This window comes from Sebastes umbrosus, chromosome 20, assembly GCF_015220745.1.
Source record: "Sebastes umbrosus isolate fSebUmb1 chromosome 20, fSebUmb1.pri, whole genome shotgun sequence".
Lineage (NCBI taxonomy): Eukaryota > Metazoa > Chordata > Actinopteri > Perciformes > Sebastidae > Sebastes > Sebastes umbrosus.
In genome coordinates, this window is record NC_051288.1 from 23369065 (window position 1) to 23388074 (window position 19010).

The 19010-nt window shown below is 38.3% G+C and overlaps 1 protein-coding gene across 5 annotated transcripts; it reads right to left on the bottom strand.

Moving 5' to 3' along the window:
* Nucleotides 1-608: 608 nt before the first annotated feature.
* nbr1a (NBR1 autophagy cargo receptor a) lies at nt 609-16385 on the bottom strand. 5 transcript variants are annotated; one of them, XM_037755697.1, is made up of 23 exons: nt 16142-16384; nt 13232-13294; nt 12349-12367; nt 12100-12122; nt 11546-11728; nt 10609-10686; nt 10304-10527; nt 9798-9917; nt 9227-9526; nt 8708-8867; nt 8078-8326; nt 5718-5831; nt 5550-5625; nt 5268-5378; nt 4858-5037; nt 4591-4752; nt 4239-4393; nt 3855-4076; nt 3559-3812; nt 2625-2710; nt 2112-2199; nt 1755-1854; nt 609-1472 (listed from the first exon to the last, which is right to left on the bottom strand). In XM_037755697.1, the coding sequence occupies exons 1-23, from the start codon at nt 16241-16243 to the stop codon at nt 1284-1286; spliced, it is 3258 nt and encodes a 1085-aa protein (XP_037611625.1). In that variant the 5' UTR covers nt 16244-16384; the 3' UTR covers nt 609-1283. The 5 variants fall into 5 exon arrangements, with proteins under 5 accessions (XP_037611625.1, XP_037611624.1, XP_037611626.1 ...); XM_037755696.1 differs by having other exon boundaries at nt 3559-4076; XM_037755700.1 differs by having other exon boundaries at nt 1332-1472; nt 1755-1846; nt 3559-4076; nt 16142-16385.
* Between the last annotated feature and the right edge of the window lie 2625 nt (nt 16386-19010).

Genomic DNA, 19010 nt, shown 5'->3' on the forward strand with positions numbered 1-19010 from the left:
ACATGTTTACATGCTGTAATCTTAAAAAAACACTTTATTTTCCTCATTCTGTCTGCCTGAATATACCTGTATTTACCCTCCTGTCTGAAACGCTCCGTTTTAGTGCATTTCAACGGAATTGCGTTGCTAGGCAACAGCTCGGGTCCATGTTTACTTCCTGTCAGCTGATATTATTTACATACACTGCAACCAGGAAATAAACTGGGACACATTTAGAATGTTTATGTTTAAATCTTAGCAATGATCTATATATATTGTATATTTGTGACATCACAAATGGACAGAAATCCTGACGGATTGTTTCAAACGCACAATTTCTAAATACGGGCTGTGTGTATTTCTCCGTATATTGAGCGTTTTGATAGTTTAACAGTATTTATATAGCACTTACACCTGCTTTATAATATAAAAGACATGAAAATCTTTCTTTTTACAATATGGGACCTTTAACCTGGTGGAGATCTCAATACACCACACTACAATGCATCTCTCTGTGTTTTAACATATATGCTAAGGTTTATATTAGACGCCATGGGGTAGATCTATCAACTAATTAATTCTCACAACATTGCATTACTCATCGTCAATAAAGCACCTTTTTTTCTGTCAGAAAAGCGCCAGAGAGCTTCACCTACAGTGACGACAGCAGCGCCTTTCTGAAAAGTTCAGAAAGAAAGTTTTCGACTAGAAGCGCTCTGATCGGCTGCACAGAAAAAATTTGGAGCACTCCGAAAAAAAAACACTTGGTGCAGTGCTTTTTCTCCAGGCGGCTGCATACGCTTTCTCCTCATTGGGAACAATTGGAAAAAAAGACACTAGCGCTCAGAAAAAAAACGCTTTAGTATTAGTTGGGATATGAAAATGCACCTGCAGGTATTGTGATTATTAATTTTTAAACAAAGCCTCGGTCATACACATTACATTTCCTCTAGAGTTTCTTTTTTTTGTGAACCCCAAACCATGAAGTTCAAACTGCGCCTATGGTGTGTTAATTTTGTCAATACATTGAAGCTAAATTAAAGGCAAAGGCAGGAGAAGCCATTCATCCCTTTCTCTCTAGTCAACGAGAAATTTCACTTTTGTTTAGAGACATTGTTGTTGTCTTATTATCATCACTAATAAACACCCTTTGGAAAAATCAATAAATTGCACGAATCATATTCTTTGTCTTCTTTACACAATTCAAAATAAAGCTAGAGAGGCTGGAGAAGGGTGAGAGATACGCAGGTCAATAATCTAAATATTCTCTTTACATTAGGGTTTAAAAGCCTTGTTCCCCTCCCTCAGTGCGGAGCGTTGACAGCCTTGTTCTGGCTGTCCTCGGCCATCTGCACCAGCTCGTTGACGGTGTGCAGCAGGCTGTAGCCGTGCTTCCTCAGCAGCCGCTGGTTGAGCCGCTGGTCTCTGAAGCCCATCTCTAGAAGCATCGCCATCAGGGAAGGGTCCTGTCTGGTGGCCGGGTCGATGCCTCGCTGGAGGGGGACGAATAAAACATAGATGAGATGGTGAGATGAGGGTAAACGGAGAGTCCTGTAGACTGCATATAAAGATGGACAACATGACAACAAAGAACGTATATGGAGGCAATAGACGTGCTCTGAATTATTATATAAATATTGATTATAGCCACTGTTAAATATTAAATTTAACCCCAAAATAACACAAAATTACTACTTACAGTAGCTGTAATATATCTTTTGCTATGCATGTTGGCTAAATTCAAAAAGTAGAAACACAGTGTCTGTGTGATGTACCTGTATTGAGCAGTTTGGTCCAGTGAAGAGAGCTTTATAAGCGGACGCTGCCACAGAAAGGGCGCCCTTGACAAGTCCCTCTGTGATGCCTCCTTGGCCCCTTGTATAAAGACAGGGATGTGGTTACGCTGGGTCACATGACCGCATTATAGCAGAGAACTATGTGTTCCCATTAGACTTGTTTTTAAGAAAACGCACAAAGATATCAGGAAACACAAATGCAAGTTATGTGATTAGATCAGGTGGTTACATAAAAAGATGATGAGGGACAGATAAATGCAGAAGCTAAACTAAAGTGCAGGAATCTCCTTCACAAACAGTGAAACATATCAAGTTTTACTCTTTGTTGTTTTGCACCTTGGCTGCAAAGCGTTGCTGGGTCTGGGGTTATATGTCTCAAAGGCACTGGATGCTGAGCCTGCTGATCGTGACAGACCAGATGATACTGCAGAGCAGAAATAACAACACACACACACACACACACACGCAAACACACATTATGTTAGAGGAGGAACGGAGCTTTCTGCTGAAGCAACAAATCCAGAAAGCCAGCATGCTATCTCACTTCCTGTCTTCCCACAAAGGGCAAAATGTGTTTCCTGAAGTTGAACAATCAAAGTACAAAAACAACAAGGTGGTAATAGCAGTATCCAAAACGTACGGGTCGAAAATTACAAATGGAGACGCATATGGCATTACATTTGTTGAAGAGCTCATTATGACTTGTTTAGGACTCGAAACTCAAAGTTTAGGAGTTGAGACTTGAGGGCAAAGACTTGAGACTTCCTCGTGACTTGGGCCCACCTCTGCCAGTATGTGCTATGATACTGTGATGTGCTTAAATCCAGTGATTCAAATAGTAAAACTCACCATTTAGGTGGACCCTTGGTTGGTGTGGCTCGTATGGATCACAGGCTGGAGGACTGGGGTCCTCAGCCAGGTACAGTGCCTCAGACCTGAAACACACAGTGAATAACAGTAAATATAAAGCTGTACATTTATAGGGATACAAATTAAAATGGATAGGGATCATTTCTAGGTTTTATTTAAATTCCAAATCCAGGTATTTTAATTAAAAATGCAAAAACAGTTGGAAATTGCATGATATTTTTCAATCAATCATTTCCAATCTGTTCTAATTCAAAACTATTCAAAACCTCCCTGATATTATCTTGCAAAACATCAACTAACATTAAAGAGGACCTATTATGCTTTTGTGCTTTTCCTCTTCCCTTTAAGTGTGTTATATAGTTTTTTGTGCATGTCTGCAAAGTTACAAAGCCCAAAGTCCACGCCAAAGGGAGTTACTCTCCCCCACAGAAACACGGCTCCTGAACTGCCTGAAATGCCTTCATTGAAGTCCCGCCTTTTCTTCCGTAACGTGGTGATGTCACCAAGTAAAACATTTGCATAATACCTGCCTAGCGGCTAGTTTGGCACGCCCTAAAACAAATCTAGTTACACTTAAGCATGTAAAGCGTGTTCTAGCAGAAACCCAAAATACAAGTATGCACCTGAAAATAAGCATATTAATAAGTCCTCTTTAATACTTGGCTTCCACAGGGATGTTCACCCAACTTTTGGGCACATTTCACTATGTGTACTGATGACCTGACACATTTTAGCAGGAAACAGGACACATTTTAAAGCATGAGAACATAAAATCTGCCAGAAATCTAGTTTAAGTACACACAATATACATAAAATATCTATAATAGTACTGTCCAGATGTTTGGAAAAGTTTGTTTCCTGCTAACAGATTTCTGAACCGCATACTGCTCAGGGACCATGTGACTGATCTAACCTGGGTGAGTAGAGGGCTGGTGGGGGCAGCAGGGGGTCAGGCAACACCGGTGGCGGCGGCACCACTACTTCCGGGGTGAGCGTCACAGCGTCCAGGGTTTGGGAGGCGCACAACATCTGGTTCACACTGCTGTGGATGGGAGGGACAAGCGGAGGCCACGTGTTCACAGCTGAATCCTCGGCATCGACCACCTCCTGCCTCTCTCTCAGCGGTGCCACCTCATCGCCCGGCTCGGAGTCTTCCTCTTCCTCTTCCTCTTCCTCTTCCTCTTCCTCTTCCTCTACCTCTTCCTCTACCTCTTCTTCTACCTCTTCTTCTTCCTCTTCCTCTACCTCTTCCTCTTCCTCCTGCTGTACGTCCGGATCGGCTGAGGTCTCATCAGCAGCGGCGTCGGCGTCAGGCTGCGACATGGCGGAGCTGTACATGGACTCGCCCAGAGGCCGGCTGGTGTCGAAGCAGTCTGGGAGGACGATGATGTAATCGTCGCAGGAGGAGACAGAGGAGGTCTGGCTGCTGACCTGAGACACATGAGGAGAATATGGAGGACTTCATTACATGAGAAGAAGTAATCCAACAACTTCATTATATCTGAACTTATGATTTTATCTTCTCTGGCATCTTAATAATTCATGATCCACCTTTAAAACACAAGTGTTATTATAAAAAGGTTGAACTCTCACCTCCTCCCAGTCTTCTCCTTTGGTTCCACCCTCCTCTTTCTCCTCTTGAGTATCCCTCATGTTCTGCATGTCATCCAGGATCATGACCTCTTCATTCTCCATATCATGATGTAAATTGATATGCAGGTTTTCATTTGCTGGTTCCAGCAGAAGAACTGTGGAAAAAGAACACAAAAATTAGCATCTAAAAAAATGCAGATGAGGCTCAATTAATTAAGTTATAACATGAAAATGTTTAGATAAATTAAATCAAGCAGTCTTCAAGAGAAATAGAGAACAGAAATGAGAGAAAAATAGAGAAAATCAGAAGCTAAATTGGAAATAAATAGACTCCTGGGAGTGGTCCTCTGACCTGGCCTCGTCTCCTCGTCCTGGATGATCTGGTTGAGGCCCATGTTGAGAGGCAGAGCTGAACTTTCAAGTCTAATGGCGCAGATCTCCTCATTTCCTTCCTCCTCGGTCTTCACAGCCTCTACAGCTCTCTCCAAGCAAAAGCTGGTGCCGCGGGAAACAACTGGAATAAAAAAAAAAAAGTCTGAGTACCTCACTTAACAAATATACTGTATGTGCTGTAATGGATTTGGTGACAGTATATAATAATAACGCAGTGTCTCCTCACCCTGTGGTCTGAGGGTGCTGTGCTGGGCTCGGCGTAGCGGTCTGTGATCCGGGGCCTCCTCCAGGGTGAGGGAGCGGATGACGGTCTCACAGAGGAACTGAGCTCCACTGATCTCCTCCTCCCGGTCCTCCTCCTGGGTCACAGGCTCCAGCAGCTCCGTCTGCTGCCTCAGTTTCACTCCTAGACAAAATAATAAAAGAATAATCCACTGATCTAGAATGATATAGTATATATATGTATATATAAGTATATATGTATTTAAAAAATTAAATAATCCACAACCTACATATATCACTTTTTTGCCTTTTCACTTAAGTTGCATCTCTTTGTCCGACAACAGCCTACATCACAATCATAATATCATGCACACACTGTACTGTGGAAGTTTTCCAGCACACAACTGGTCTTACCAAAAAGCTTTCTGACCCCTGTGACCTCTGAGTCTTCTTTAATCCGTGAAATGATGGCCTTCTCCAGCACTGGTGCATCGTGGGGCAGAGGGGATATGCAGGGAGTCAAATCTACGAATCAGGTAGAGCAAACACAACACAGATTACACACAAGAAATTGAAAATGAGACAATTTTTTACGCGTATTAAAGCCATCATGTTTCCTACAAAAGCCAAGGCAATTTTAGGAAGGAATGAAGTTCCTGTTAAAACATCTTCTCCAGTGTTTAAAGCATCGCTTACCCTCAGGAGTGTTGTTAGGAACCTTCTCCAACTCTTGCACAATATTTATATCCAGCAACTCAAATGACAGTAGATCCTAAAGAAAACAGAAGACATGCAGAGAGTATTAAAGCTGTTATATTCTTACAACAACAGTGTGACTAGTTTAAAAGGTTTGTGAGTGTGCACCTGTGCAGTCAGCAGGTCGACGGAGGGGAAGTAGTAGTCCTCGTGGTTCAGGTCTACAGACAAGTCGGGGCCGTTCACCTCCTTCTCCTTCTCCACCTGACTCACCTCCTCCTTCTGAAGCACACACAAGAACGGCATCATGAGTGACACTACAGCGTGCAGTCAAACAGGAGTTACACCGTGACATTTTCAAGAGTAACACACGAGTAAAGTGTCCCTGGATGGATTTAAGGACTCCAGTCCTTAATACAACTCATCTTCTGGATTATCTGTTTCTTCAAATCCTAATCCCAAACATCCTCGTTTATATTAAATGTTTCCTTTATCACCCTAGAACCAGGATGTACACAGACTGCAATAACGGTCTTATATTCACGTTGAACTTTTAATTTTACTTCATTTAGATACTTTAAAGAAAAACAAATCTGGAAAAGGCATTTGTGAAAGAAGTACTAAGATTCTTTACTTAATAAATCAATACAACAATGTAAAAAATACTAAATTACAAGTAAAATTCCTGCATTCAAAATAAGTAAAAGTACAGAGGTATTATCAGCTAATTATACTTAAAATATCAAAAGTAAAAGCACTGGTTCTGTAAGCAGTATTTTACTGTTGCAGCAGGTTGAGGTGAAGATCATTTTAACTACTTTAGATACGGTCTGGTAGTTTTGTCCAGTGGTTTCCAACCTAGGGGTTGAGCCCCTTCTAAGGGTCACCAGATAAATCTGAGGGGTCATGAGATGATTAATCAGAGAGGAGAAAAAAGAAGAAAAAGAAAAGTTCTGCTAAACAAATCTGTTTTCATGTTTTGGACTTTTCTCTAATCTTTGATTTCTTGTGAAATATTGGATAAAAGTGTCCGTTTGGGCCTCAAACTGTTATTTAAATGAAACAATCTGAGTGGGGAAATCACTCTTTGGTAGAAATGTGAACACAACTCATCTTTAATTTGACAAGGGGACAACCAGACACTGTTTTTGTGAGTAACAAGTCAAACCCTGCCTGCCAGCTTAAAGCAGATTCAGTTTCATTTAAAACGTTTTCTAGTTAAAACTTGTCCAGAACTGTAATCATGAACTGTAACTAGTCATTATCTGCATACTTGAGACGATGCTAGAGATGTTTTGCTTTCTGTTCTTTTGGTTTCTTTTGTCTGTCTGAATGTTTTTGTGTGTTGTCATCGAAGCTTGTTCTTGTTTTAGATCATTATTATATGCACTGACTTTAAGATTTGCCCATCAAGGGAATGGTATGGTCCTGTCTAGAAAGTAACCCAAAAGTTGCAAAACTCTTGCAAGACTCGCTGCCCGACAACCTATCTAAACCTTAAACTTATTATATTTGTCATATAGACATGGTGCCTTCAAATGGGGTCGTGTTTACCGTGGAAACGAGAAGAGTCCAGTTAATATATTTTAATTTTAGTCGTATATTGTTTTTCATTGTAATTTTATAATATGTCTGAGGTTAAATGTTGATATTCCTGACTGCCTCATCTTTTTCCTCTGTCATTACTTTGCATTTCCTGCATTATGTTACCCCGCTTGCTAGCTTGCTAAATTGTTAGCCTCTGTGGCTTCTAGATGCCGACAGTGACGTAAATATTGCCGTTGCTTAGCAGCGGTGTTCTCACGACTTAACCACTTGAACGCCAAGCATATTGTGTAAACGACTCATGAGTTTCATTTGAAGGCACCAATACATGACATTTGACCTCTGCATTTAACTCATCCTAAGGAGCATTTGGCTGCTGTAAAGCGCCCGGGGAGCAACATTGGTTTCAGTGACTTGCTAAGGACACTTCAACATGCAGACAGTAGAAGCCGGGGATCAAACCGCCAACCTTGCAGTTAAAGAATGACCACTCTACCCAGCTAACCATCTCACGAGAGTTTTGCAACTTGTGGGTTACCCTCTTGACACGACAGACTGGTGTTAGCTATATACACATGAACAGTATATTAGACACTGCTTCTGCAACTTGCAATGATTCTCTCTACTTGTCTAAAGTTGTCTATTTATAAACAAATAAATACATAAAATAAGCGGTTTGGAACCGCTGGTTTAATCTGAACAATTTGTTGTATTTTATAAGATTATGAAATGTTTTTTTATATAAAATCTTAATCTGTAAAGTAACAATGTATGTCAAATAAATGCAGAAAAAAAGTACATTTCCCTCTGAAATGTAGTGGAGTAGAAGTATAAAGTAGCATAAACTGGAAATACTCAAGTAAAGTACTTCAAAAGTGTACAGCACTTGAGTAAATCTACTCCGGTATCACAATAATCTAGCCGTGCATGTCAACAGGTGATCACTGCAGCTGTACATTGGTGTCATTGGGTATCAGACTTGCCAGTCGTTTGCTCTGATGCCCGAGAGCGTTGCGGCCGTCGCCGGGGTCGACCACGATGCTGCACCAGACGCGCGGGCCAAACTGACACCCGCAGTGCGCCAGCCGCCAGTGGGAGGTGTACGTTCCCTCCATCACGGGAGCGACAAAGGCCACACTGACCACCCCCACTTGTCCGGGCAGCAGCAAGGGGACCGGCACCTCCCTCCTCTCCTCTGACGCCAGGCCGAGGTTCCCCCACATGAACACTAGCTGGGTGCACGTACACACATACACAAAACACAAAATAGGAATACACATGCGAAAAAGCACAAAGACAAGAGCATGCAGCCAAAGTCACACAGCAGTAAAATAATACAAGTGAGGGAATACACACACACACACTCACACACTCACACTCACACACACACTCACACACACATTCGGACAAAGACTTAAAAACTTAAAACCACAACACAGATTCAACTGAATTTAAATAATAAAGATCTCAGACAGAAGGGGCATTAGTTGTATTAGGCTGGGTAAGAAATCTTAGCTGGTGTTAGTGGATAAGGAGAAGACTCAGAGTGGAAGTGAAGCAGGGGGGGGGCAAAGAGAGAGTGGAGCTGTCCTCTCGGCGGGTGGGAGCGGTACCTTAGTCTCTGAGGTCCAGCTGATAGTGCCCGAGTTCCTCATCTTCCAGTATTTGATGAACTTGGTACCAGGCTCCAGACGGGTGCCGTCCGGCAGATTTTCATCCAGAAACAAGGCAGCCATAGTGGGAACCAAGGACGTGTGCGAGACCCCGGGACCCCTAGTTTCAAGTGTACAGAGCATTGTTGAAAATAGCCCTGTTGTCTTATAATACCCATCTCTTTTGTTCTCTACGAATCAAAAAAGCAGGACCCCCAGATTTTTTTTTTTTTTTTTTGCAGCTCAAAAGCAAATTTTTCTTAGAAAATCTATGAAGCAGCAGCAGCAGTTTTCACATTGAGGTAGTTCCAACATTTTTCCACCACCCCAGAGCAGCCAGCGACACACTCATACAGACTAGATTACAAAGATGGCATATTTTGATTTCTTTTTCTTGGAAAAAAAAAAGATTTTATTGCATCCATGCTGGGTTTCGAGGTACCCAGCACTGTCGGACGCTCCTTCCGAGGTGGCGCTTACTCTGGACTGGAGGCCTGGGGATCAGGGACCGGGGCAGGGACGGGACCTTGGGCTGGGGCTGGACCTGAGGCTGTTTCTGAGGCAGCAGGGGGGGGCAGGGCTGGGACCTGGGTGGACGCGGACGCCATGTGTGTCAGGTTGGCTCTGCCTGAGGTAGAGGGCCCGCTCCACTGCAGCCCCCTCTTCTCCAGTCTCAGTTTCTTCTTGATTTCCTTCACTTCAGCTCTGAGCTGCCTCCTTTCAGCTTTGAGGCGCTGTCGCTCGGCCTTGCGCACTGTCCTGTCTCCTCGCCTTGGGAACCTGGTTTGAAATGTCATCAGGAACACCTATTTGTTGACTATCAAAAGTTTATTTTCCAAGAACAAAACACATACACACTCATAATTCATTACTGACAGTAATCTAGCTGCTAAAGACATTTTTGCAGTCCTGCTTTGCATCTATTTCATATTTATGTTTTCCTCCATTAATGCAGAAGAAGTGATAGCAAAAAGGGCTAGCACTGTTGCAAGTAAGAATGTCTTATTGTTTCAAGAAGAGGGAAGATTGATCCTCGGTCTTGGGGGTTTACCTCAACTCTCCCGACATTCCATGCTCAGGGATGGAGAGAGGGGTCTTGGTTCTCACCAGGTTGTGGCTGGGGTCGTGGCTGTGTCTGCACATCTCACACAGGATGCAGGACGGGCACACGCTGGCAGGGAACAAGCCCACAAACAGCACATTTGTATTGAGACTCATAAAGCGGCTCAAAGAACACAGAACATGCAGAAAACAAGTATGTCACACAAGCTCATAAAAGGCTCAAAGGTCTAAAAAAAGTGTGACATGTTCAAAAGCATCACCACACTGTCACTTATTGATTCATCAGGTGAAAGATGTGAGTCATGCTTAATCGAACTCTGTATCTTATATAAGCCACTTAGCTGCCCATTTCCCTCAGAATACTTCTTATTATATTATAATTAGAGCTGTCAAAGTTAACACGATGATAACGCATTAACACAAATTCATTTTAACGCCACTAATTTCTCGATTCATGTCAATCGATTGACAGCCCTAATTATAATGCGTTCCTACCTGCACTTGTAGGCCCCTTCGGAGGTGAGCTTGTTGCAGCTGCTGCAGTTGGGGGTGTAGCCAAGGGATCCAGCCGAGGTGGAGGGGCCCGGCCTGGGCCCTATAGGACCGCCACTAGCCCCGATGGCCTCGAGGGGCCCGTCGGATGACTTGTGGGTGCAACACTGGCCAGAGAAGTCACTGCACATCCTCTCCACCACCTCTTTCACCACCTCATCTTTAAACTATGAAAAGAATGACTGTGTGTTAGTAGAAGCTAAAACATACATCAAACATAAAAGGTGGAGTTACTGAAATGTTTTTACCTTCTCCATGTACGATCTAAACCACATGGGAGGTGGCTCATCTTCTGGCTTGTTCCCCTTGTTGTCCTTTACTGTGACCTGTATCAAAATACATCAAATGCATGTTCAATTATCTCACATATCTGAGTTGAGCTTGATTTAAATAATTAGACACAAACTGACTGTTTGACTCGGACAAATCCTTTAAACCTTTCATCATTGCCAGATTAATGCGTAGGCAAAGAAAGACTGTTATCTGACCTTTAAAAGGTAGTGTGTAGGATTTGGCGACATCTAGTGGTGTGGTTGCAGAATGAAACCAACTGAGTACCCCTCCGCTCACTCCTCCCTTTCCAAAACTGTGGTAGCGCCGTTCTCCTCGCGCAGAGGTCATCCTTACCATAATAATACTACTTTAGGAGCAACGGAAGTCAGACGGCGGCTGGCAATACCAAGGTTTTGCACTCTGCAGATCACGTTACCGTAGTTTCACAAGAACTATGGTGGCTTTCAGGTAACGTAAAAACGTGAAAGGGTCTCTCTAGAGCCAGAGTTTGGTTTGTCCGTTATGGGCTACTGTAGAAACATGGCGGAGCAACGTGGCGGACTCCATGAAGAGGACCCACTCCCTACATAGATGTAAACGGCTCATTCTAAGCTAACAAAAACACAAATATTCTTAGTTTCAGGTGATTATACATTAATGAAAACATAGTTATGAATAGTATATTACATTTCTGCTGATAGATCCCCCAAAATGTTACACACTGTTCCTTTTGTCAGAGAAGGCAACCACATCAAAATTATTTCAGAAATGATACCACAAGAGTCAATAAATGCAAAGTAGCAGTACAATGTAGATTTACTGTAGCTCATCAATGCCTGAAACCCTGTCAACACTGCACACGTGAGAGCGTATGAGAAGAAGAAAGTGGAGCAAGAGGAGGAGAGTCCTTACAGCTTCTCGCTCCGGGGTGACCTGTGTGCCTTTGTCCACCGTTTTGACCCTCGATGGATAAGGAGGAGCGGGCCGGAGGTCTCCTTTCAGCTCCTTAACCTCCGTCTTCAGAGGCCCTCCACAGGCCTGACCTTTCATCTTGTACACGTTCATGTGCAACTGGTTCCCCTGCTTCTCGGCGCTCTGCGTGGAAAACAAGCATTAAACGCATACCACAGGAGACCGTCACAAACATATACAATAAAAAATATTTGTTTTCCTCTGTGTATTCTGTACAACTATGTGAATGCTGCTTTGCTGGAACAACTACATATTTGTACTGATGAGTACAGTCATACTCATGACATCTAGTCTATTTGACGTAGGTAGGTTATATTTTGTCATGTGCTTATTTGATTTCTATTGTCATTTATGCATGAAGCTTGACTGTATTTTGAAAGTTTCCCATATCCTTCATGATCTCTGAACTTGTGTGATGACATTGACTTGTGTTATGTGCTGTTATATTTAATCCTGTTTTACTATTAAACAGAAATCCAGCAGTGTCTCAGTACCTTGATGGCTTCTTCATATTCATCTGAAACAAAAGCAAATCAACATTAAGTTGCTTAGTGACCATTATTGTTGGTAAGTATTGTATAGTTTTTGTTGCTCATTATCTTGGTCTTTTTTGCTCTAAACTACTGTAACTGTGAAATTGCAGTTGTAACCTTATTTCAATCTTTATCTCACGTTTTTGCTTATATTCTATTTCAAATATGTCATATGAAATTAAGAGATAAATAAAAAAGTATTTTTCTCACCTTGACTGTTTATGCAAATCTGAAATAAAAAGACAGAATGAGATCAGAATGAGTCAATAAATTTACGCCAAACCAAAACATCATTATAATTTTGCAATGAATGTAAAAAAAAAAGTGGTGGAAGAACTACTTAGATCTTTTACTGAAGTAAAAGTATCAATACCACAGTGTAGAAATACTCTGTTACAGATAAAAGTCCTGCATCCTGCAAGTAAAAGTACATCAAAATATACTTAAAGTACCAAAAGTAAAAGTACCCATTGTGCAGAATGGCCCATTTCTGAATGATATACTGTATATTATATTACTGGATTATAATCTTCCTATTTAATTAAGACAGAGCACTAACTTCCTGTAAACATAAACTTAATAGATGGCCTCAAGTAAACCAAACATGCCATCATGAGTCATAGTCATAGTCATAGTCATCATAGTAAGTGCGTCATCTCTGGCACTGCCGTTAAGTATTCTCATTGTTTTTATGTACAGTATGTCTTCGATGTTGTGCAGTTACAGTTGTAACCTTATTTAAATCTTTATCTCACATGTTTTTTGCTTATATTCTACTTCAAAGATGTCATGAAATTAAGATAAACAAACACAAATTATTGATTTAATTTTTAACTTAATTTAATTTAATGTTTTTATTTAATTTAAGTTGTATATATTATGCCAATACTTCTGGGTAGCTTAATCCATAATAATACAATATTATTATTATATATATTTATATATATTACATAAATAATACAAGTACAATATTAGCTTCCAAAATGTAGAAATATAAAGTAGCATAAAAGGGAAATACTCAAGTAAAGTACAAGTCCTTAGTTACATTCCACCACTGGTAAATACGCACACACATTTACATACACTCCCTTACCTCTTCATTATCCTCATCAAAGTATTTCACTTGAAAGTGGTTGATCCCAAAAGACGCTTTAATCTGAAATATAATGTTTAAGAGTTAAATCCACAGCAAATTATTAAAGCAGAACTTTTGTTGTTTTTCCTCACACGTATTATGAAAACATCAATAATGAGAGAAATACCTCAACAGTCCAGCTAGCTCAGGGGTCAGCAACCTTTACTATCAAAAGTCGTAATATTACAAGAATAAAGTAATAACTTAACGAGAAAAAATGTCGTAATATTACGAGAATAAATTCATAACTTTACGAGAAAAAAAGTCGTAATATTACAAGAATAAATTCATAATATTACGAGAAAAAAGTCGTAATATTTCGAGAAGTCATAACATTACAAGAATAAAGTCAGAAGTTTACGAGAAAAAAAAACATCGTAATATTACGAGAAAAAAAGTCATAATATTACGAGAATAAATTCATAACTTTACGAGAAAAAAAGAAAATAACACGTAAAATTACTACTTTATAATATTATGTCTTTATTCTCACAATACTACGACTTCTTTCTCTTAAACTTGTGATTTCTATTCTCGTAAACTTCTGAATACAATAAAAGGGAAATACTCAAGTAAAGTACAAGTCCTTAATTACATTCCACCACTGGTAAATACACACACACACACACATACACTCCCTTACCTCTTCATTATCCTCATCAAAGTATTTGACTAGTCATTGGTGCTCTTTATATATATTTATATAATATTTACATATACACCCATGTTATTACCACATGTGTATATGACAGTTCTGTCTCTCTCTCTCCATATATATACATATATAACTAATTATATTATGCCAATACTGCTGACTTTATTCTCATAATATTATGACTTTATTCTCATAATATTATGACTCAGATACATTTTTTTCCTCAATGTGGCCCTAATACTTCGTCGTACAATAGACCTACAACAATGATAAATAAAAATGAAAATGTAAACAAAAAACAGTTATTAATTTCCATGTTTAAAAACCCACTGGAGAGGAGATATGACTTTATTCTCATAATAATATGACTTTATTCTCATAATATTATGACTTTTTTTCTCGTTATATTATGACTTTATTCTCGAAATCTCAGATTTATTTATTTTTCTTCAATGTGGCCCTAATACTTCGTCGTACAATAGACCTACAACAATAATAAATAAAAAGGAAAATGTAAACAAAAAACAGTTATTAATTTCCATGTTTAAAAACCCACAAGGTGCCACTGGAGAGGAGATATTACTTTATTCTTGTAATATTACGAGAATAAATTCATAACTTTACAAGAAAAGTCATAATATTATGAGAATAAAGCCATAATAATATGACTTTATTCTCATAATAATATGACTTTATTTTCATAATATTATGACTTTATTCTCGAAATCTCAGATAAATTTTTTTCCTCAATGTGGCCCTAATACTTCGTCGTACAATAGACCTACAACAATGATAAATAAAAATGAAAATGTAAACAAAAAACAGTTATTCATTTCCATGTTTAAAAACCCACAGGGTGCCACTGGAGAGGAGATATTACTTTATTCTTGTAATATTACGACTTTTATTCTCGTAATATTACGAGAATAAATTCATAACTTAACAAGAAAAGTCATAATATTATGAGAATAAAGTCATAATAATATGACTTTATTCTCATAATAATATGACTTTATTCTCATAATATTATGACTTTTTTTCTCGTTATATTATGACTTTATTCTCGAAATCTCAGATACATTTTTTTCCTCAATGTGGCCCTAATACTTCGTCGTACAATAGATAATTCATTGAATAATGAAAATGTAAACAAAAAACAGTTATTAATTTCCATGTTTAAAAACCCACAGGGTGCCACTGGAGAGGAGATATGACTTTATTCTTATAATATTACGACTTTTATTCTCGTAATATTACGAGAATAAATTCATAACTTTACAAGAAAAGTCATAATATTATGAGAATAAAGCCATAATAATATGACTTTATTCTCATAATATTATGACTTTTTTTCTCGTTATATTATGACTTTATTCTCGAAATCTCAGATTTATTTTTTTTTCCTCAATGTGGCCCTAATACTTCGTCGTACAATAGACCTACAACAATAATAAATAAAAATGAAAATGTAAACAAAAAACAGTTATTATTTTCCATGTTTAAAAACCCACAGGGTGCCACTGGAGAAGAGATATTACTTTATTCTCATAATAATATGACTTTATTCTCATAATATTACGAGAATAAATTCATAACTTTAAAAGAAAAGTCATAATATTATGAGAATAAAGTCATAATAATATGACTTTATTCTCATAATAATATGACTTTATTCTCATAATATTACGACTTTTATTCTCGTAATATTACGAGCATAAATTCATAACTTTAAAAGAAAAGTCATATTATTATGAGAATAAAGTCATAATAATAATAATGACTTTATTCTCATAATAATATGACTTTATTCTCATAATAATATGACTTTTTTTCTTGTTATATTATGACTTTATTCTCGAAATCTCAGATTTATTTATTTTTCTTCAGTGTGGTCCTAATACTCCGTCGTCCCGTCGAACCATAGACCCACAACAATGATAAATAAACATCCACAGGCAGCCACAGGAGAGGAGCTAAAGAGCTGCAGGTTGCTGACCTCCTGAGTTAGCTGCTGTAACAACACCTCATAGCTTACTGAGTGTATTTATTGTAGTTAGCTCAACAATAATAACACTTATGAACAGTATTATCGCTCCAGTACCGCCTGTCCTTCAGCTGGTGTTTTGTTTACGTGTCTAGGCCATGTCTGGGCCTGGTTTCACCAAACTGCGCCAGCGTTTAGCCGCCAGCAGCTAGCTGTAGCTGTAGCTCACCCAGGCTTCCACGGACTCCCACTCCAGCTTGTCCAGATCCTGAGCCAGAAACCGCTTCACATTGCCCCGGAAGTTCACTTTGATGGTCACAGGCAGCCCCATGTCGGCCGTTTAGGAGCAGATACTGGAGATCATGAGCGGTGACGGCGGCCCTGTTGTGATCTCTTCTTGTTGTTGAACCTCGACTGACTGACTGTCTGCTCTTGTTTACATCGTCAGCTGCGTCTCCGAAAACACGGTGACGTAGTTCCGTCTGCTGCTTCTTCTTCTGCTTTGGTGTGTAACCAGCTTGTAGGTGCATTACCGCCTCCTACTGGACTACTGGAGGAGTGGAGCAGGAGATTGTGCAGGAAAAAATAAAAATAATAATAAAATAAATAAAAATAATAATAATAAAAAATAAAAAAATGAATGAGATAGAACATTTCTATAATCTGAAATTACAGATGTAACCTTATTTCAATCTTTATCTAACATGTTTTTTCTTATATTCTACTTCAAATATGTCATGAAATTCAGAGATAAACAACCAAAAAAAGTAGTAGTAAAGTAGTTTTCTCACCTTGACTGTTTATGCAAATCTGAAATAAAAAGACAGAATGAGATCAGAATGAGTCAATCAATTTACGCCAAACCAAAACATCATTATAATTTTGCAATGAATGTAAAAAAAAACAGTGGTGGAAGAACTACTCAGATCTTTTACTTAAGTAAAAGTAGCAATACCACAGTGTAGGAATACTCTGTTACAGATAAAAGTCTTGCATCCTGCAAGTAAAAGTACATCAAAATATACCAAAAGTAAAAGTACCCATTGTGCAGAATGAATAGATGGAGTTAATAACTTAATAGATGGCTTCAAGCAAACCAAACATGCCATCATGAGTCATCATCATAGTCATAGTCATAGTCACATCATAGTACGTCATCTCTGGCCCTGCCGTTAAATACTCTCATTGTTTTTATGTACAGTATATCTGCTACTTTTGTAATGTATTGTATAGTATTGTGTTGTACTGTAGTACTTGCTGAAGCGTTGTATTGATAACAGTAGGCCGTTAATTTGTAATAACCTGTCCAGGGAGTACAGATTATAATAAACTCATTAGACATTTTATTCTGTTTCTCATTTTATTGTTGATCATTGGTGCTCTTATGGTGCTTATATTCTACTTCAAAGATGTCATGAAATTAAGATAAACAAACAAAAATTATTTATTTCATTTTTAATTAATTATTATTTTTGTTTATATATTATGCCAATACTTCTGGGTAGCTTAATCCATAATAATGCAATATTCTCATTATTGTTATATATATAAATAATAATAATAATAATAATAATGTATTATTATTATTATATCGTCAATAAAAAAATAATAAAATACATAAAATAATAACAACAAAAAAACAAAGGCAAGGCAGCTTTATTTGTATAGCATATTTCAGCAACAGGGCAATTCAAAGTGCTTTACATAAACATTCAAGAACATTGCGACAAAGTGCAAAAGAACATTAAGACATAATTAAAACAGTCATAAAAACATAAAAACATTAAAGATTAGAAAATAAAAACAAGCTAAAAATAAAAGCTAGGATAGAATAAATAATAATAATATCCTCCTGGCAACCGAGTTTAAAAAAGTGTCTTCCAATTACTTTTTTTGTGATTTCCTTCCTATTTAGGGTTAAAAGAAATACTTAACAATTTAGGCTTGTTAAACTTTATTTTAATTGTCCACTGTAGTAGACTACAGGATTATTTCAGTGTGAAAAGACTAAAAAAATGAACAGATTATGGCTGTAGAGTGATATTAAACCAAGAATACATTTAAATTGATTTAAAAACACAAATGCCATATCACTGGAAAGCCCAGGATGTCCTCTTTACAATACACCAGGAGTTGATAGAGTAGGTCAAAAGAGTAAGAGGATATGCATGTGGACAAAATGTCCACTACAGAGGACACATGTCAATGGGCTGGGTCTCAGGAGGATAAAATAAAAAAAAAAACAATAAAATAAAGAATAATAATTATTAATATTAATAACTATAATAATAATAATAATAATAATTAAATTCTCTCCATTATTCCTGTTGCCCTTAAGTAATTAATAGAAGATTGTTTACTTTCTTAGATGTCTTTCCTAGCAGATTCCCCATTGTAATATTTCCATCATCTACTCCTGAATTATTGCCATCTTTCCACATTAATTAATTATAATTATTATTATTGACATCTTTTTTTGCAGGAACTCTTAAAGGTCCCATATTGTGCTCATTTTCAGATTCATACTTGTATTCTGTGTTTCTACTAGAACATGTTTACATGCTGTAATGTTAAAAAAAAAACTTTATTTTCCTCATACTGTCAGCCTGAATATGCCTGCATATACCCTCTGTCTGAAACGCTCCGTTTTAACGCATTTTGACGGAATTGCAACAGAATTGCGTTGCTAGGCAACAGCTTGGGTCCATGTGTACTTCCTGTCAGCTGATGACATTCACATACACTGCAACCAGGAATAAACTGGGACACATTTAGAATGTTTACATTTAAAATTGTGTCAAGGGTCTAAATATTGTATATTCGTGACATCATGAATGGGCAGAAATCCTGACAGCTTGTTTCAAATGCTGTGTTTCTGAATACGGGCTGTGTGTATTTCCCTGTGGATTGAGTGTTTCGATACTTTCACAGTATTTATATAGGACTTAAGGCTGCTTTATAATAAAAAAAAACATGAAAATCTCACTTTCTTATAATATGGGACCTTTAACACATCCATAGCAGGAACCCACGGTGACGTTTCCGCGCATGCGCAGTCTGAGCATCTTTTTTCTCTCTCTCCTCTGCTGTCGCGTCTC